This window comes from Sphaerodactylus townsendi, linkage group LG03, assembly GCF_021028975.2.
Source record: "Sphaerodactylus townsendi isolate TG3544 linkage group LG03, MPM_Stown_v2.3, whole genome shotgun sequence".
Classification (NCBI taxonomy): domain Eukaryota; kingdom Metazoa; phylum Chordata; class Lepidosauria; order Squamata; family Sphaerodactylidae; genus Sphaerodactylus; species Sphaerodactylus townsendi.
In genome coordinates, this window is record NC_059427.1 from 58,893,695 (window position 1) to 58,915,192 (window position 21,498).

General features: G+C 51.6%; 1 protein-coding gene across 1 annotated transcript in view; it reads right to left on the reverse strand.

The window, feature by feature from the left end:
* Nucleotides 1-2,020: 2,020 nt before the first annotated feature.
* Nucleotides 2,021-21,498, reverse strand: part of FBLN2 (fibulin 2) — a 174,582-nt gene continuing 155,104 nt past the window's right edge. The window contains exons 14-17 of the mRNA XM_048487336.1: nt 21,134-21,250; nt 20,909-21,037; nt 13,219-13,321; nt 2,021-4,718 (exon numbers count right to left, since the gene is read on the reverse strand). Of these exons, the coding sequence (XP_048343293.1) occupies nt 4,361-4,718; nt 13,219-13,321; nt 20,909-21,037; nt 21,134-21,250 (707 nt within the window). The 3' untranslated portion in view covers nt 2,021-4,360. The remainder of the gene's footprint in view (nt 4,719-13,218; nt 13,322-20,908; nt 21,038-21,133; nt 21,251-21,498) is intronic.

A 21,498-nucleotide genomic window follows, 5' to 3' on the forward strand; every position in this document is an offset into this window, starting at 1 on the left:
GTTTTTACTTATTCATTGAAAGAATGTTTCATTGATTAGTTGCTTTGCTGCTTTGTAGCTCTGCTTAATTGATGTTTTGTTGATTCAACCAAACAACAACAAACCACACATGAAATGACAAAAAAAAAGAGGCAAGGGGAAAGGAATGAGGTCAGGGACACAAAAAATAGTGCCAAGAAGGAAACTGGTTTCAGTACAGAGGTGTGGAAAATGACAACAAGAAAGCTAAAGATTGAGCAGTTTCTGCAGGGCCTGTAAGACAGAGCTATTCCACCATGCTTTCTCTGTGGGGCAGTCAAAAACGGAAAAAAAAAACTTGTGTGGAACTCCTTAAAGGAGATGTTTTATAACTGTTGTCAAAATGATGTATCTTGTGAGGAAAAGACCTTGTGAGGAAAAGACTGAAAATAGAAACCACTGGAATAGCTGAAAAAAATCAGAAGTGTTTTGGCTTTTTGGTATGAAGCTTTTTGGGCAATCCCTGCACCCAGCTTTCCCTTACCACTTGGAAACTCAAGCAGGTTCCAAGGCAGTGAGGAGACAGCAGAGCTGAGGCCGGCTCAGCCAATTACTGCACCCAGCTCTCCCTCTTTGCCTCAGAAATTCAAATAGAGCTTCCAAGTAGGCTTGGTCAGCACACTATAAATTTGGTAAAATTCAGATTCAGATTTATTTGGCCATGAAATTATCTATATGCTCGAATAAGACAAATTACATATTTGGATATATACCCAAAAAATTCGGGTCCGTCTGATTTTTGGGGTATTTTTTGGTGTTTTTTCTGTTTGTGCCTGCAGGGGGCACATTTTAAAGTTAATGGCACCAAAATTTCAGTGTATCATCCAGAGACTGTCCTGATGATGTCACCCATGTTAGTGAAGTTTGGCTCAAATGGGTAGCTTCATCTCCTGTTAGTGCCCTTTGAAAACAATGGGGGCACCCATGTTGGGGGTATCTAACTTTGGACCCCCTGGACCAAACTTCACCAAACTTGGGTGTCATCATCAGAACAGTCTCTGGATGATACCTTAAAATTGTGGTGCTGTTAGCTTTAAAAATGCGCCCCATGCAGGCCAAAATGCAAAAGCCACCAAAAATACCCCCCCCCCCAAAAGCCCAAATGCCTTGCATTCGGATTCGTTCATATTCAGACAGGACATATTCAGGCTGATTTTTACCCGAATATGCCCAAATTCAGCCCAAATCCAGGGCTCATTCCGCACATGCAGAATAATGCACTTTCAAACTGCTTCCAGTGCTCTTTGAAGCTGTGCGGAATAGCAAAATCCACTTGCAAACAGTTGTGAAAGTGGTTTGAAAATGCTTTATTTTGCGTGTGTGGAAGGGGCCCAGGATTTGGTGCATCTGAATCTCCAAACCTATTTCCAAGGCTGCAGGCCAGCCAAGAGAGTTGTGTGCAGGGGTAGGGTGACCTAATCCCGGCACACAGTTCTCCACTCTGACCGAGCAGGCTTTTGTGGCAGTTGACCAGACAGCAGAGTGGAATGTAGGGATCGAGGCCCCCTAATCCCTGCATTCAGTTATGTGGCTGGGAATTTTTCAGAGTTAGTTTTAACAGCCCCCCTCCCCCCCCGCAAGTTTGAAAAAGATGAAAAACCTAAAATGTGGAAGAGGGTTCACTTTTTCAAAAAATTCCAGGTCTTTTAAAGTTAAACCCCCAAAATACTGAAAAAATGGTGCATACCTCTAATTATGGCTGCATACTCACTTGCTACTTTTGAAGTGACTAAGTAAAATCACACCCTTTTAACACCACCTTCAATGGATGTAGAATGGTATAGCTGTTTAAAGTTGCACCACTGATCCCTTAAAGTAACTTACAAAACCTCTAGAAAAGTATTCTTGTTGTGTCCCAGCAATTCAAGGAGATCTCTACTGATGAGCCTATTTCCAAATCTAGAATTATATCTATGCATTAAAATGCATCTTTGTAGAAGGTGGGATAACAAGATTATGGGAAAACAATGACGATCTATAGAGATATGAATAATACATTAGATAAACATAAACAATACTGATATTTTACTGTGCACTGATATCTGAACAAAAATTACAGTATTGAAATTGGGTGAGATCAGTACAGGTGTTTCTAATTTCCACCTCCCCCCGAACAAAACAAGAATTTACATTAGTATTTTACATTGCATAATATTGATCACCATATAAAAAGGATTCAATACATGGCTTCTTTTTTGTTTTATGTACAAAATAAGATCACTGGAGAACAAGGAAAGGATTAAACCACTACAGTAGAAAAAAAATCAGTCCTATATATTGTACTTATGTTTCTCATCAAAATTTTTGTAAAGTTAAAATACCCATGTTAACAGATATTCAGTAAAATAATACAACTGGAGCATTTTATCTAAAACAACAAACATTTGTTTTGAAATTCTGCCGTTCACGTGTAAATTTCAACAAATCTTTTGATTAAGCTACCCGCTGGCACATGTGGCTCATAGGTCTGGATCCCATTCAGTTTTCTATAAAATATGAGGAAAAATAACCATTATATGTTGCTATTAGTACAGCACATGATTTCTACATGCTCCCAAATTACTCAGCTTGCCACACTTCCACCATGTAATTCAGGCTGGAATAACAGAAAAATAAATTTCATCTGTTTTCTTCAAGTTCTATCTTAACATTCTAATTGGGCATGCATGCAACTCAATGAGGTGTGAAAAGGATTTGGCATTTTTCATCTTTGGTTTGGAATTCTTAATCTTTGGTATTTCCTTGAAAGAGTATAATACACCTTGTCTGCACCTCGTGTTCTTCGAAAATGAGGTGTTGCTTTAGGATTAAGTTTAAATATAACCAGGCAAGTACCCCAAACTGCAAATGTCAGCAAAAAAGCACAGAAATTCTGTCTGTTCCCTAACCTAACCTTGCAAATGCTTTAGCAAATATTAACTTTAAGTGCTGGATGTGATCCCACCCAGATTAGGCACATTACAGATGTGTTTGTAGTTGAGCAAAAGGCTACACAAATTAGGATGGAGAAAAAGATCTTAACGCTAAGTAACTAGATTTTTATTTGGTACCACAAACATAAATATTGGCCCACAGATTGAAGGGCAACTCTGTATTTTGTACAGAAAACACATGAGTGTATGCCAATTTTAAGACTGTTTGCATGTGGTCAGCAAGTTGCTGATGAAAAACTCAGGTATGCACAGCAACTGACCCATCACATGTGGATCTGTGCTGAATTGGCAGGGCGGATGTTTTTCCAACATCAGCCACTGTGTTTTCATAGATTAAAATGCCCTATCCAGATCACTTGGGATCTGACTGGTGATGCTTGACAGATTTTAAACCGTGGCATTACAGCATGACACTATAAGATCTGTGGAAAAGTTACACTATGACAAAATAGTCCAAGGTGTTTTTTTCCTAGAAACCAATAATACCAAAGATCAGCTTTCTTTCTTTCTTTCACAGTTAAGATTGCCAGTTTCTGACTCAAACGCTGATGATGAACAGGACACCCAATGGGCTGGAAAAATACTCAAGTGCACATGGTTGTATTGTGGTATCATGAGATGTCAGCATAACTGTGGGGTTTGTTTTATTGCATTACCTGCGCATGGCCCCTACGCATCAGTGAGGAGGTAAATTGAAATGATAGCAGCACCTCCATTGTAGAGGTGTGGCATGTCCACTTTATTGTTTCCGCGCGCTCCAATCGCTGCCTTCATGGATGCATGTGAACTTGAAAACAAGAAAGCAGGTTACTTTATCCCGACTGCAACCTGCTATACATTTGCTGTGCAGAAAGGGTCACACTGAAGCACTTTTAAACGCCTAACTGATTTCAATGTCCACAAGTTTATTTTCTTAATTGAAATAAGTTGAATGGATAAGTGTTTAAATCTAAGGACCCTTCCACACATGCAGAATAATGCACTTTCAAACCACTTCCACAATTGTTTGCAAGTGGATTTTGCTATTCCACACAGTAAAATCCTGCTGCAAAGTGCACTGAAAATGGATTGAAAGTGCATTATTCTGCGTGTGCAGAAGGGGCCTAAGAGAAACAATTCTGAATTCCCTGCAACACCCCGAGAACATACTAAGAGAACACATTGTAACTACTGTATATATACTGCTTTAAACTCAAAGTCTTTTTTTTTGCTCAGTTAAAAATACAAAGTTTAAGCAAAACAGGGTGATACTTCAAGTTAATTTTACAAAAAGAAATATTTTATGCACCAAAAAAAACCAGTCTAAAAGGCTAGATACAGCGTTTCTAAATAATAATAATAATAGAATGATCTGGAAGAAAATTGAAAGGCCACCGCACCAATAAACTTCCATGTCAAGATGTGTTGCCTCAGTAGACATGAGATGTGATGAAGATATAAATTTTGGCCAGAAAAGTTGTGTATGTTCCTTGACGCCAAAGCTTCATTTCAACATCTAACGAAAAGTCTTTGGGTTCCTTTACTTGCCGTTGAAGGTAGACAACGCCTGTGTAGGAATTAAGCTTTCTAGTGCTGAAGTAGTTCTCTTCATTTCCTTTGTTGATAGTAAGGATTATGTTATCTCCAGCATAAGCTGGAGAGGGACCAATTCGGAAAATATGAGCTGGGACTACAGTGTTGGTTTGGAAGTTAAGCTGATAGTAAGTGATTCTCAAGGGAGTGTTTTGGCAGTCCAGAAAGTTGAAGCAGTTGATACGTTCACATCTCCTGAGAAAAAAGGAAAAAGAAATATTTAGCACTGCAGTGACTGTGAGTAAGAAGATCTAGCATCTGGTTGATTTGCAAGATCCCTGAGAACTTATCATGTATTAGATAGATACACAGAACAGCTGCAAACTTTTAACCATGTAATTAACAGCTGCTTGTTCTTCTTTTTACAACACCCTTCACACTGATGCAATTGTCAGCATAACATCCAAGTATCAAACAATCATGCACCCTCAAAATTCCATCTGGAAGCTCCATAATGAGTACATAGAGGACTACAGACAAAATCACAAAATCACACTGCAGAGGTTTGTCAAGAAAAGGAATCTGTGATTCATCACAGTGCAGAACTTTGACTAAGCTGCAAAAAAGCTAGAGAAAAGGCAAAGCAATGGTTTGTTTTCTGTGTTCATTTAGCAGTCTCAGACTAAGTCACACTAATTTTCCACTATCTACATTTCTGAGAAGAAATTTCTGACTATAAAGAGTCTGCAGTGTCTCAGGCAGAGCCCCAGGGGCAGACCCTTAGGGGCTGATGGGAATTGTAGTCCATGAACATCTGGAGCACCACAGGTTGGACACCCTTACTTTAGAGCAGTGATGGCGAACCTTTGGAACTCCAGATGTTATGGACTACAATTCCCATCAGCCCCTGCCAGCATGGCCAATTGCCCCCCCCCCCCCCCGCTTGCTCCCCCCCCCCCCCCCCCACCCCCCCCCCCCCCCCCCCCCCCCCCCACCCCCCCCCCCCCCCCCCCCCCCCCCCCCAGCCCCCCCCCCCCCCACCGCCCCCCCCCCCCCCCCCCGCCCCCCCGCACCCCCCCCCCCCACCACCCCCCCCCCCCCCCACCCGCCCCCCCCCCCACCCCCCCCCCCCCCCAAACCCCCCCCCCCCCCAACCCCCCCCCCCCCCCACCCCCCCCCCCCCCCACCCCCCCCCCCCCCCACCCCCCCCCCCCCCCACCCCCCCCCCCCCCCACCCCCCCCCCCCCCCACCCCCCCCCCCCCCCACCCCCCCCCCCCCCCACCCCCCCCCCCCCCCACCCCCCCCCCCCCCCACCCCCCCCCCCCCCCACCCCCCCCCCCCCCCACCCCCCCCCCCCCCCACCCCCCCCCCCCCCCACCCCCCCCCCCCCCCACCCCCCCCCCCCCCCACCCCCCCCCCCCCCCACCCCCCCCCCCCCCCACCCCCCCCCCCCCCCACCCCCCCCCCCCCCCACCCCCCCCCCCCCCCACCCCCCCCCCCCCCCACCCCCCCCCCCCCCCACCCCCCCCCCCCCCCACCCCCCCCCCCCCCCACCCCCCCCCCCCCCCACCCCCCCCCCCCCCCACCCCCCCCCCCCCCCACCCCCCCCCCCCCCCACCCCCCCCCCCCCCCACCCCCCCCCCCCCCCACCCCCCCCCCCCCCCACCCCCCCCCCCCCCCACCCCCCCCCCCCCCCACCCCCCCCCCCCCCCACCCCCCCCCCCCCCCACCCCCCCCCCCCCCCACCCCCCCCCCCCCCCACCCCCCCCCCCCCCCACCCCCCCCCCCCCCCACCCCCCCCCCCCCCCACCCCCCCCCCCCCCCACCCCCCCCCCCCCCCACCCCCCCCCCCCCCCACCCCCCCCCCCCCCCACCCCCCCCCCCCCCCACCCCCCCCCCCCCCCACCCCCCCCCCCCCCCACCCCCCCCCCCCCCCACCCCCCCCCCCCCCCACCCCCCCCCCCCCCCACCCCCCCCCCCCCCCACCCCCCCCCCCCCCCACCCCCCCCCCCCCCCACCCCCCCCCCCCCCCACCCCCCCCCCCCCCCACCCCCCCCCCCCCCCACCCCCCCCCCCCCCCACCCCCCCCCCCCCCCACCCCCCCCCCCCCCCACCCCCCCCCCCCCCCACCCCCCCCCCCCCCCACCCCCCCCCCCCCCCACCCCCCCCCCCCCCCACCCCCCCCCCCCCCCACCCCCCCCCCCCCCCACCCCCCCCCCCCCCCACCCCCCCCCCCCCCCACCCCCCCCCCCCCCCACCCCCCCCCCCCCCCACCCCCCCCCCCCCCCACCCCCCCCCCCCCCCACCCCCCCCCCCCCCCACCCCCCCCCCCCCCCACCCCCCCCCCCCCCCACCCCCCCCCCCCCCCACCCCCCCCCCCCCCCACCCCCCCCCCCCCCCACCCCCCCCCCCCCCCACCCCCCCCCCCCCCCACCCCCCCCCCCCCCCACCCCCCCCCCCCCCCACCCCCCCCCCCCCCCACCCCCCCCCCCCCCCACCCCCCCCCCCCCCCACCCCCCCCCCCCCCCACCCCCCCCCCCCCCCACCCCCCCCCCCCCCCACCCCCCCCCCCCCCCACCCCCCCCCCCCCCCACCCCCCCCCCCCCCCACCCCCCCCCCCCCCCACCCCCCCCCCCCCCCACCCCCCCCCCCCCCCACCCCCCCCCCCCCCCACCCCCCCCCCCCCCCACCCCCCCCCCCCCCCACCCCCCCCCCCCCCCACCCCCCCCCCCCCCCACCCCCCCCCCCCCCCACCCCCCCCCCCCCCCACCCCCCCCCCCCCCCACCCCCCCCCCCCCCCACCCCCCCCCCCCCCCACCCCCCCCCCCCCCCACCCCCCCCCCCCCCCACCCCCCCCCCCCCCCACCCCCCCCCCCCCCCACCCCCCCCCCCCCCCACCCCCCCCCCCCCCCACCCCCCCCCCCCCCCACCCCCCCCCCCCCCCACCCCCCCCCCCCCCCACCCCCCCCCCCCCCCACCCCCCCCCCCCCCCACCCCCCCCCCCCCCCACCCCCCCCCCCCCCCACCCCCCCCCCCCCCCACCCCCCCCCCCCCCCACCCCCCCCCCCCCCCACCCCCCCCCCCCCCCACCCCCCCCCCCCCCCACCCCCCCCCCCCCCCACCCCCCCCCCCCCCCACCCCCCCCCCCCCCCACCCCCCCCCCCCCCCACCCCCCCCCCCCCCCACCCCCCCCCCCCCCCACCCCCCCCCCCCCCCACCCCCCCCCCCCCCCACCCCCCCCCCCCCCCACCCCCCCCCCCCCCCACCCCCCCCCCCCCCCACCCCCCCCCCCCCCCACCCCCCCCCCCCCCCACCCCCCCCCCCCCCCACCCCCCCCCCCCCCCACCCCCCCCCCCCCCCACCCCCCCCCCCCCCCACCCCCCCCCCCCCCCACCCCCCCCCCCCCCCACCCCCCCCCCCCCCCACCCCCCCCCCCCCCCACCCCCCCCCCCCCCCACCCCCCCCCCCCCCCACCCCCCCCCCCCCCCACCCCCCCCCCCCCCCACCCCCCCCCCCCCCCACCCCCCCCCCCCCCCACCCCCCCCCCCCCCCACCCCCCCCCCCCCCCACCCCCCCCCCCCCCCACCCCCCCCCCCCCCCACCCCCCCCCCCCCCCACCCCCCCCCCCCCCCACCCCCCCCCCCCCCCACCCCCCCCCCCCCCCACCCCCCCCCCCCCCCACCCCCCCCCCCCCCCACCCCCCCCCCCCCCCACCCCCCCCCCCCCCCACCCCCCCCCCCCCCCACCCCCCCCCCCCCCCACCCCCCCCCCCCCCCACCCCCCCCCCCCCCCACCCCCCCCCCCCCCCACCCCCCCCCCCCCCCACCCCCCCCCCCCCCCACCCCCCCCCCCCCCCACCCCCCCCCCCCCCCACCCCCCCCCCCCCCCACCCCCCCCCCCCCCCACCCCCCCCCCCCCCCACCCCCCCCCCCCCCCACCCCCCCCCCCCCCCACCCCCCCCCCCCCCCACCCCCCCCCCCCCCCACCCCCCCCCCCCCCCACCCCCCCCCCCCCCCACCCCCCCCCCCCCCCACCCCCCCCCCCCCCCACCCCCCCCCCCCCCCACCCCCCCCCCCCCCCACCCCCCCCCCCCCCCACCCCCCCCCCCCCCCACCCCCCCCCCCCCCCACCCCCCCCCCCCCCCACCCCCCCCCCCCCCCACCCCCCCCCCCCCCCACCCCCCCCCCCCCCCACCCCCCCCCCCCCCCACCCCCCCCCCCCCCCACCCCCCCCCCCCCCCACCCCCCCCCCCCCCCACCCCCCCCCCCCCCCACCCCCCCCCCCCCCCACCCCCCCCCCCCCCCACCCCCCCCCCCCCCCACCCCCCCCCCCCCCCACCCCCCCCCCCCCCCACCCCCCCCCCCCCCCACCCCCCCCCCCCCCCACCCCCCCCCCCCCCCACCCCCCCCCCCCCCCACCCCCCCCCCCCCCCACCCCCCCCCCCCCCCACCCCCCCCCCCCCCCACCCCCCCCCCCCCCCACCCCCCCCCCCCCCCACCCCCCCCCCCCCCCACCCCCCCCCCCCCCCACCCCCCCCCCCCCCCACCCCCCCCCCCCCCCACCCCCCCCCCCCCCCACCCCCCCCCCCCCCCACCCCCCCCCCCCCCCACCCCCCCCCCCCCCCACCCCCCCCCCCCCCCACCCCCCCCCCCCCCCACCCCCCCCCCCCCCCACCCCCCCCCCCCCCCACCCCCCCCCCCCCCCACCCCCCCCCCCCCCCACCCCCCCCCCCCCCCACCCCCCCCCCCCCCCACCCCCCCCCCCCCCCACCCCCCCCCCCCCCCACCCCCCCCCCCCCCCACCCCCCCCCCCCCCCACCCCCCCCCCCCCCCACCCCCCCCCCCCCCCACCCCCCCCCCCCCCCACCCCCCCCCCCCCCCACCCCCCCCCCCCCCCACCCCCCCCCCCCCCCACCCCCCCCCCCCCCCACCCCCCCCCCCCCCCACCCCCCCCCCCCCCCACCCCCCCCCCCCCCCACCCCCCCCCCCCCCCACCCCCCCCCCCCCCCACCCCCCCCCCCCCCCACCCCCCCCCCCCCCCACCCCCCCCCCCCCCCACCCCCCCCCCCCCCCACCCCCCCCCCCCCCCACCCCCCCCCCCCCCCACCCCCCCCCCCCCCCACCCCCCCCCCCCCCCACCCCCCCCCCCCCCCACCCCCCCCCCCCCCCACCCCCCCCCCCCCCCACCCCCCCCCCCCCCCACCCCCCCCCCCCCCCACCCCCCCCCCCCCCCACCCCCCCCCCCCCCCACCCCCCCCCCCCCCCACCCCCCCCCCCCCCCACCCCCCCCCCCCCCCACCCCCCCCCCCCCCCACCCCCCCCCCCCCCCACCCCCCCCCCCCCCCACCCCCCCCCCCCCCCACCCCCCCCCCCCCCCACCCCCCCCCCCCCCCACCCCCCCCCCCCCCCACCCCCCCCCCCCCCCACCCCCCCCCCCCCCCACCCCCCCCCCCCCCCACCCCCCCCCCCCCCCACCCCCCCCCCCCCCCACCCCCCCCCCCCCCCACCCCCCCCCCCCCCCACCCCCCCCCCCCCCCACCCCCCCCCCCCCCCACCCCCCCCCCCCCCCACCCCCCCCCCCCCCCACCCCCCCCCCCCCCCACCCCCCCCCCCCCCCACCCCCCCCCCCCCCCACCCCCCCCCCCCCCCACCCCCCCCCCCCCCCACCCCCCCCCCCCCCCACCCCCCCCCCCCCCCACCCCCCCCCCCCCCCACCCCCCCCCCCCCCCACCCCCCCCCCCCCCCACCCCCCCCCCCCCCCACCCCCCCCCCCCCCCACCCCCCCCCCCCCCCACCCCCCCCCCCCCCCACCCCCCCCCCCCCCCACCCCCCCCCCCCCCCACCCCCCCCCCCCCCCACCCCCCCCCCCCCCCACCCCCCCCCCCCCCCACCCCCCCCCCCCCCCACCCCCCCCCCCCCCCACCCACCCTAGCGAAGGGAGAGGGAAGGGAAGGACGGGTGGCATGCAAGGGAAGAGAAGTGAGGGAGGGGAGAGAGGGAGGGGTGGCATGCAAGGGAGGGCAGGGAGGGGCCAGCCAGCCTAGATTCCCTGAATACTGAGGTTACAGTTTAGAAAACCAGGTTGCCTCCGAGGCACGCGTTACTCAGGAGTAAGCTTGGTAAAGCAACCATGACATATTTTGAATGGCTGAGTCGCGCGACACTCAGAAGCGACACCCATTGCCACCAACCAAACTTACTCCCAGGTAAAGGATCGTGACCAGCCAGCCTAGATGTGTGGGAGGGGCTGGGGCTTCCGGTTGGGGATGGCGTCCGTCGAACGTCTCTAAGACGAGCTCTGGAGAACTAACTCTCTAAACTTAACACTCCCACAAAGGGAGGGGAAGAAAACTCCTCTTAGAAGAGAGGTGTGATTCCACAAAGGACGAGGGTAAGCACCAATTAACAAATTGGTGCCCCGCAGCCCAAACAACAAAAAGAGAGCTGGCCGTAAAGGAACAAGACGGCGCCACACCGACTACCATTACCAACAGCGAAGATAAACGGATCCTGGTACTAAAGTGAACCAACTAACACATAAGGGAAAAACAATTCTAAATTGACTCTAACCGGAGAGAATTAGAAGGCGTGGCTGGTCTAGGAAGACGACGAAGGAGAGCTGCGCAGGATCGCTTCATGGTTTTTGCTTTCGCCGGAGCAAGGTACAACCGAAACTGGGTGCCAGTGCTACAGCCAGTAAGCGGAGAAACGACGGGTTATTCACGAAGGTGGGAAGTGCAGTGGAAGGGGAGAGGGAGAGAAAGAGAGAGGAGACCCACGGAGCAAACAAGCCGGGGCCCCTTTAAACGAAACAAACTCTTTTCAGTGTTATGATCCTCCCACACACAAAAGCCTGATCCGGAAAAGAAACGCAAAAAGAAGGTGCGGATTGGAGGCTCCTGAACCTTTAGAGGAACAGGAGGTGCTTAAATGAGAAAGTAAACAAAGCATAACAGAGAATCAACTAGCTAACTGGGAGACAGAGCAAACAAACAGATAACAAAGGCGAACATAAACATGCAGATGGCCAGCTTTTGACTAAACGGCTCCAGGGTGAGTTAAAATGCTGGCAGGGGAACTGATAAAATTATGAATTCAGAGAGGCGCTGCTTTATCTGGAGCCATTTATAAAGGGATTTTCCCTACCCAACTTTGATGAAAGCAGATCTTAAATGGTTCTCTAAGAACCTTGCAAGCATGTGATTTATTTGGCAAAGACTTTTCGTGACTATACGTCACAGCTGATGGCAACCAGAGCTAAAGGACAAAAAGTAATGGCAAATCCAGGAGGAATAACTCCAGAAAAGCCTGTAGAAAATGAGACCAAACTGGAACAACTTATAGGGGTTGTTATCAGCTCCCAAAATGAACTGAAAAATCAAGTAGGAAGGTTGGAACAAGAAATTCTAGCAATGAAAAAGGAGATGCACCAATTTAAGAAAATTGATGAAACTTTGAAGGAAATAAAAAAAGAACTTAAGGAAAATACTACTAAAATCAAAGATGTTGATGATAAATACGATACCTTAAGGGAACAAATGGAAAGACAGACGGACTATATGGCAATACTTGAACTTAAACAAAAGGAGACTTTCCTAAGGATTCGTGGACTCCCTGAAATGAGAAACGAGAACTTACCCGATAGAATTCTGCCATTATTAAGTAAAATATGGGAAATGCAAGAAGAGGAAGCGGCAAGAGAGATAGACAGGATGTATCGGGCTAATTCTAAATTTGCACGAGATAATAGTCTCCCCAGCCACTCAGGGATCATTTTGATTACACTGTAATACTACAAGAAGAATGGACCACAATGTTACATTGCTGGTTGGTCAATCTGATCCTACTGAAGGAAATCCCTGCAACTATAAGAAGAAAAAGAAAAGACTACACCCCCCTGGTGAACGCTCTTAGACGAAACAATATTGGCTTCCGATGGCTGATTCCGGAGGGCCTCTCTTTTGAGTTTAACAGCAAAAGATACAACATCAACAACGTTTCCAAATCGCAGGATTTTATTGCAAAAAACAAAAATCATCTGAGTTTGTCAGAAGGCTAGGTGGTAAGAAAGTATAATAATATAAAATGCTTGGTAAATTAAAGTCTTGGAATGTCAATGGCTTAAACCACCCGCTAAAAAGAAAGAATGTCCTTCACCAACTAGGTAAAGAAGATTTAGATGTTATAGGGCTTTATGAGACCCACATTTTAGAGAAAGATGAGAAGCTCTTAGAAAATTGTAGATTGGGAAAACTTCCATGTCGGCCTCAAAAAAAAAGAAAAAAGAGGGGTTGCCCTATACATTAGGGATAACCTCAATCCCAAACTTTTACATAAAGATAAAGAGGCAAGATATGTAATGGTGGAAATTCAAATGAATAACGAACCCATAACAATAATAGGGGTTTATGCTCCAAATGAAAAAAGAGCTGTTTTCTATCAAGACCTACACAAAAAATAATTGATTTACAACCCACAAAATGGATCTTGATGGGAGACTTAAATGGGGTGGTTGACCCAATAAGAGATAAAAAAACACACACAAAAGGAAATAATAAAAAAAGGAAATTACAGAAAAAGTTGGTGAAAGAGAAGACACTTGGATTACCCTCAAACGAAAACATTTTGAGTTTAACACACAACATTTTGTCATGCCTAGCAGGAACAGTTGCTAAGGAACATTGTAAATATCTCCCTCCCACTATGATATGGGCATTTTACACAGGGGTTTTTTAACCATATGTTTTGGACTTACGTATCAGACACTTTTCTATAGTTGTCTGGGCACTCAAACAAAAGACATCGGAAACTGCCATGAATATTGTAGCACGATTGTGATGATGAACACTGATTGTATTAAAGAACTAAAGGAGGAAATGAGACAATTCTGGACAACAAACAATAACTCCATTGGAAACAAAGGTGTCATCTGGGACTCACATAAGGCCACAATGCGAGGGTACATCACGAGTATTGCAATTAAGAAAAACAGACAGAAAAGAGAAAAAAGGGGATTAATTGAAAAAGAATTAGCTGAACTAGAAAAACAGTTAGTTAAGAAAGGAAGTAAGAAAAGAGCTATTCAGAATAAAATACAAAACTATAAAGACCAACTAACCTTAATGATAACAGACGAAGTAACAAAGAACGCTATTAACTTTAATAGCAAGTGTCAGTTCTATGGAAATAAACCAGGAAAATGGCTATCTAAGAAAATTTTAAAAAGGACAGAAAATAGACTGATAACTCAGATTTCAAAGAACGCTAAAATTATAACAGATACCAATCAAATAAGAAAGATAATGAGAGAATACTATGAATCACTCTATAAGGAAGAGAAAGTTGAAAGGGAAGATATTATAGAATACTTCAATAAAAATTCCTTATTCAAGATTAATCCAGAAGATCTTGATGTTCTAAACAAGAAAATTATGAAAGATGAAGTTTAAAAAACTGTCTTGAAACTTAAAAATAAATCTCCAGGGCTGGATGGCATTACGGCACTATATTACAAATCCTTCATAGATGAACTGTTAGATTCTCTTACTATCATTATAAATGAAGTATTTGAAGAAATTTCAATACCTCCATCCTGGCAACAGGCCAACATTTCCTCGATACCCAAAGTAAAAGAGAACACCCCAGAAGCAAAAGATTTTAGGCCAATTTCTTTGCTTAATATCAATTATAAAATCTGCACAACAATATTGAGTGAAAGACTAAAAAACATACTAAACAAATATATTAATACAGACCAATCAGGTTTCCTCCCTGGAAGGATAATGAGTAAGAACGTAAGAACAATGACAAATGTGATAGAAATGGGCAATCAAAAAACACAATCACCAGTAGCCATTATTTGTTTTGATGCGGAGAAGGCCTTTGATCGTGTTAACTGGAACTTTTTGCTAAACACATTAAAGCAAATCGGGATTACAGGAACTTTTTTTGAGGGGATAAAAACTATATATGCCAAACAAGAAGCCAGAATTAAGATAAATAACAAATTAACAGAACATTTTCAAATATGTAGAGGAACAAGGCAAGGATGTCCCTTGTCCCCACTATTATTTATCCTGACTTTAGAACCCCTCATAAGAAGAATAAATACAGACCAGGAAATAAGAGGATTAAGTTACAAGGGGTCTAACTATAAAATACAGGCTTATGCAGATGATGCAGCCTCATCCCCATTTCCATACCCTTTAGAAAGTATAGAACACCTGATGGAATTAATTAAACAATACGGAGAAGTTTCTGGATTTAAACTAAATAATGAGAAAACTAAAATGCTTGCCCAAAATATGGATAATGAGGAGATTAAAAAATTGGAACAGAAAACACAATTTAAGACAGAAAAAAAATCAAGTACTTAGGAATAGTAATAGAAAATAATAATAATAAGCTGATCAGTAATAATTATAACCCGGCCTGGACAGCCATTAAACAAAAACTTAAAAAATGGACCCATCTCAACCTCTCCCTTTCCGGCAAAATTGCACTGGTAAAGATGGTAGTACTGCCAAAAATGATATTTCTATTCCAAAATTTACCACTAATTTCATCAAAAAATTCTTTCAAAATCTGGGAAACAGATATAGGAAGATTTCTATGGGGAGGCAGGAAACCTAGGATAAAGTATAAAACATTAATAGAAGAACAAGAAAGGGGTGGTTACACATTGCGTGATTTACGTCTCTATCATGACGCGGCAGCCCTTTCATGGGTAAAAACTTGGGTTAATCTAAAAGATTACGACATATTGAAGATTGAGGGCTATAAGATTTATAACGGTTGGCATAATTATCTTTGGCCTCTACAAACAAACAAGAAGTTAGGAGATAAACCCTTCAACCAGCATGTGATACGAAATGCATTATTGAAAACCTGGAACAAATACAAAACAATATTTTACATAAAGATTCCCAATTGGATCTCCAGGATGGAATCACTACAAATCCAAGACAGAAATAATAGAAAGTCTTGGCCTGGGATACCCTCTTATTTTCCTCCACAGCTACTGCAATAATGCTCTAGGTGTTCTGTTCCAGCGGGCATAACGCTGAAACTAATTAGTAAACTTTGCTACGTCTCTTACTTTTGGAGGCAGGGATGTTTATATTTTATGATTTAGCACTTCAGCAAAACCTCTACGTACTTCTATATTCCTCATGGGGATGTCTTATTTTGAGATGGGGTATATTTACAAGTTTCCTTCAACACAGATATTAGAAAACACATGCTTAAAATGTTTTACAGGAACTATCTCACACCTCTTACATTATCCAAAATGAGTAAGAACTCATCACCGATATGCGGGAAATGCCAAAGAGAGATAGGTACATTCATCCACGTGTGGTGGACCTGTCCCAAAATAAAACACTTTTGGTCAATAATACACCTGCAAATATAAAAAATATTGGGGAAGAAATTTTAAAAAAATAAATTAACTTACCTGCTGGGTCCAGAATTCTCTCGTGATCAAACTTTGAGGGAAAATAAATACTTAACAACACATTTATTTGTAGCAGCCCGATTGACACTGGCGAAACTATGGAAGACAGACCAAATCCCAACGTTAGACGACTGGAAAACAAAAGTGAATTATTATTATATAACGGACAAGAGCCTCCACCAAATGAAATTACTCAAAGCTGAAGCTTTTAACGACAACTGGCAAAAATGGACTAAATATATCAGTTAGAACTGAAGGTTATTATATACCCGGTGGACTTTTAATTTTATTTGTAAGCTGCTAGCGCAAGGTATTGGATAGATTTTTGTTGTTACCATGTAATTAGTTGGAACTTATAATTATGAGTAAGTTTATGCGCTAGTATAGGATAGAACTAGTTGGTATATGTTTTGTTTTAATTTATCATAAAATCTTGTTATAAAGGACCAGACTGCAAAAGCAGTCTGGGGTGCCAGGAGGAAGCTCACACAACTAGACAGGATTTAATACTATAGATGGTACTCAGACAAGGAGCACCAAAATCTCTTTTAACAACCTTTTACTTCTTATCTAGTAGCTTCACCTGACTCTATTTTTAGTCCCTTTTTCTCCCTTCTTTCCTCCTGACCGGATTGTTTGATGCAAGGAATTTTGATGTTTAGAATTAATAATGAAATTTCCTCCATTGAAGAAACCTAATTAGATTCTGACAGTTAGCAGAACCTTTTTTGAAAATTATGTGACTAAGCTACGAAAGATAGTAATAAGGTGGATAATATTGTAATTCTTTTTTTCCTCTTCTTTCTTTTTCTTTCCTTGTTTATTATGGAAGACTAAAACCGGTCAGGTGTATTACTTTCTATGTTACTCTTGTATTATATGAAAATAAACTTTATTTAAAAAAACAAAACAAAAACAAAATAAAGAAAAAATGAAATCCAGTTTTCCCCTCTTGAGGATTATTTACCCATTTTACACATTGCTGGACAGTAAAAAAAAATTAACTTGATATGCATCCCATCTGATCCTAAATGTTTAATTTTTAGTATCAACAAAACTGTATACTGAAGAGTTAGGTGCCACATGCATTCATTGTCAGTAGCTTTAAGTAAGGAAACAATAAGAGGGATTCCATCCAATGAGTTCTCTGTACTGGACCTACTTTTCATTGGAATGTTAATGTAGCTGAAAAGAGCAATGGTTCTTTAAATATATACTTTTATTTATGGATCTATACCACAAAAGTATATAGATATGATACTACCCATAATTCAAATAAGTTTATTTTCACATAAAAAAATACTTCAGTTGCTGGGCACAGAAACAGTTCTTCAACAATATAATAATAAAGTATTAAGGTTGTGATTCCGAAAATACAGAAATACCAGATGTGATGGATCCAGTTCAAGCAGAATTTTTTAAAAAACTGTCAAAGCTTTTGTAGCCATACAGAGAATTTACACATGTCTAAGCAGCATTCAGGTGTTTGCAAAAGAAAAAAAATTAATGTTAACAGGCAAACCATGTGGCAAAGTACTGTGGTAAAATCTGCCAGTTGTCATACAGGAGACATAATCCTAAAAAAACCCATAGCTTTTCCTGAGGGAGAAGAACTGCTCTTGCATGCAGTGTGGCTTGGTTTAAAAGTCAATGGAGAAAAATGTTCAAGAGGAAGTCAAAGAGAATTAAATTAAACTCCTCCTTGCTGATTCCTAAAACAAGGTGAAAGGATAAATTGTTTCCATATGATATTTAATGTCACAAAGAGATTTACATCTCCACCTTGGCTCCTAAACTTTACCACATGGTATTGAAAAGAATGATCCATAATATGAAATTCCTGCATGCCAGTTCAAATGTATCAGCATGATTGCTGAACTATTTAAAAAAGCCATGAATGAAATATAAAGGGAAAAACCAGTGCATCTCAGAATAAAATGGAGCAGCAGTGGCGTAGGAGGTTAAGAGCTCGTGTATCTAATCTGGAGGAACCGGGTTTGATTCCCAGCTCTGCCGCCTGAGCTGTGGAGGCTTATCTGGGGAATTCAGATTAGCCTGTGCACTTCCCCACATGCCAGCTGGGTGACCTTGGGCTAGTCACAGCTTCTTGGAGCTCTATCAGCCCCACCTACCTCACAGGGTGTTTGTTGTGAGGGGGGAAGGGCAAGGAGATTGTAAACCCCTTTGAGTCTCCTGCAGGAGAGAAAGGGGGGATATAAATCCAAACTACTACTACTACTACTACTACTACTACTACTACTACTACTACTACTACTACTTCTTCTTCTTCTTCTTCTTCTTCTTCTTCTTCTTCTTCTTCTTCTAAATTAGACAATATATTTTCGTACATTGGTCTCAATTCAGAAGTGAGATTATGCTTTCTACTGGATAATCTACTGGATAAATCAGTTCTAACTATGAGACCCACCCAGCATCTATGCATGGGTTTGAATTGAGTGGAATGGGAAAGTGCTATCAAGTTACAACCAACTTACAGAGACCCTGTAGGGGCTTCAGGAGCCATTCAGATGTGGTTTGTCATGGTCTGACTCAGCATACAACCCTGGAGTTCCTTGGTGATCTCCCATCCAAATACTGACCAGGCCCAACCCTGCTTACCTTCTGAGATTTTGCAATATCAGGTTAGCCTGGATAAATGTGCCTATACGAACAAACAAAAAATAGCTTGACTGATACCCTTCATTTAAAATATGTGAACTAATCCCATGGTTTTGGTTTACACTCACTGGATTTTGGGCAAAAACTGTTAAAAATAGCAGATCCTGAAAAGCAGATCCTGAAAAATCCTAAATGTTTCCAGAATTTTAGGGTCACTTTGGCCCTGCCACCTTTTTTAAAAATGGAGGGGACCCCTCGCCCCCTTCTGTTTCTCCCTCACTTGCCTGCTGAAGACTGCCCTGAAAGTGCACACAGGCTTAAAAAGGACAGGTGGCAGGGAGCGAAACATTGGGTTTGGCCCCGCTGGGCCCAGCATTCAGCTCTCCCCCTGCCAGTTCTGAAGCTCCAAAGGAGTCGGCTGCTTCCAGGCCTGCCTCCACTATGCTGCTGGTGGTGGCAGGGGCACTGGGAAGAGGGGCGCTGCGTTCAGCACATTGTCCCAGAAGTGTGGTGTGGGGAGAGGTGACAGCCACATGCTAGCGGGATCACCTATCTGTGGGGATAAGTGCCCTGGGTAGGGCAAGTCTGCTGGAGCACAAGATGGGGCTCTTTGTCTTCTAAACTTCTATGTTGGTTTATTGGACCCCTTTGTAAACCTGCTAATTGTTCCCTCTGTCAACGTCCAAGGTCATTGTACAGAGGCAGGCAGTGGCAAACCCTTCTGTTCATCTCTTTTTTTGAAAACCCCAAGAGGGCCTTGCCATAAATTGGCTGCCAGTTGGTGGCAGCATTTTACCCACACAATTATGATGCTATCAGAGTTATAAACTTCTACTCTCTAGGCTTAATACTTGAAGATCTCTGTATGCTGTCATCCAGAGAGATTCTGCAAACCTTAAAAAGCAGACTTCTAGAACAGGAATACCATATCTTGTTGGGCCAAGCAAATAAATCATGCTCACCCCTTTCTGTTGGAATAGTACCAGAACAGGGGCACATAGCCAAATATCTTGAACTATTAACTGAACCCCAACAGAGATGGATTATTACAAGGGCCAGATGCAATGCTTTTCCATCGGCCATTACAAAGGGTCGCTACCTATCTATCCCTCTCCAGGATCGGGATTGTCCACATTGTAAAAACCAAGTGGAGACTCTTGCTCACATTATACTTGAGATATGTGGGTATTAGGAATTTCTCTCCTGGGTGGGTCTTAGACAAATCTGAAAGAGACTCTGACAATTCTGTTGTGGAGCTTTTGTTAAATAATACAGAGGCCATGTTCTTGGGAAAAGTAGCAAAATTTCTTTTACAAGTGACAGAATTTTCTAAGTAACATCCAATGCTAGATACAGTTTATCTGTCTGTGTTTTGAATGTACTTTTGATTTGTACTTCAGAAATGTCTGTAATGCTCTGGAGCCTATTTTAATATGCCTAATAAAGGTTGTTGTATTGTTGAACTTCTGCTAAAAGAGTCATGCAAAAATACAGTTATTTCATTTCAGAGACAACAGACTTTTGCACATGGTAGTATTTGCACTGGCTAAGATGACAATGGGAGAGGAGATTTTTTTGTATTGAGACAGTTCATTCCAAGCTCACCTTCTCTTCCTTTGTAGGCCATTTCTAAAATTTCACTATTGCTGGTTTAATCACTTCATGCCTTTCAACCACATGTCAGAACAGTCTCCATTATAAAGCAAGATATGTAGCAATAGATGACATTAAGGTTCTGTTTATGATGACTTATCTCTGATTGCTGATGCATATATACAAATTACCAAACCATTCAGTGAATGATTAAAATGCATTGGTAAACTGGCCCTGATTTAAATCAATGATTTGGTCTTTAAGAAAGCCTGTGGCTGCTATGCAGAGGAAGGTAATGGTAAAATCACCTCTGCTCATCACCTGCCTTGAAAACCCTATGAGATGGTTGCCATGAATCGGTTGCAGCTGGACAGCACACTTTTATAACATCAGATGGAAGATGGGATGTCTTCAAATTATTTCCTTGCCCCAAGACAGTAATGCATTACATCTCAGTAGGATTGGAGGGCACACCTTAGCTTGCCCTCAACAGATCACACATGAAATCCTAGAAACACTGTCCTGCGTTTAAGCCCCTTTAAATAAAATGAGGCTTACTTCTGAGTGGACCTGCTCATGATTGCTCACCGTGTCCCTCTTATCCTGCAAATTTTATTTTTCCTATCTCTCCCTCTGGAAATTATTCACCAACTGTTGCTACCATGTTAATTGCATCAACAGATTTGTATTAAAAGGAATGATACTGAGCAATGCATGAATAGTACATAATGCGATAGAAGAATTCTAAGGAATTGAAGCACTTCAATACAATTCTTACCACGACAAGTCCTTCCATTTGCTGACATTGTATAACCTTCATCAGGACAAACACACTGATAACTTCCAGGTACATTAACGCACCGAAAAGTGCACAGAATACCTGCACTTTGTGCACATTCATCTATATCTGGAATGAAAATCAATTATAAACACATCAGAACCATTAAAAACATTACTATGCCATTGTAAAATTCAGAACATAGTTAAGAAGTTGATGCATTACCTTTGCAAGAATGACCATCTTCTGCTAACTGATAGCCTTGCCTGCAATAACACTGGTAGGAACCATAAATATTTGCACATTCTTGACTGCATGGATTGTTGTCACATTCATTGACATCTGTGTAAAAAGTGAGAACAGACATTACATTTCATCTGGCTAACCCACGGCCATGTTTCTGGCAATGACCCAAAGCTCAATTATTGAAAGGAAGGTGAAAGCGGGCAACTGCTAAACACATTGATGATTGAAAAAAGGTCTGCGCCTGGAAAGATGAAGATAAATGTTCAGCTAGTACATATTGGCATACAGAGGAAATAATAGTTTTTTTGTAGTAGTACAGGTGAATGCAAGTGACCACCAGTCAG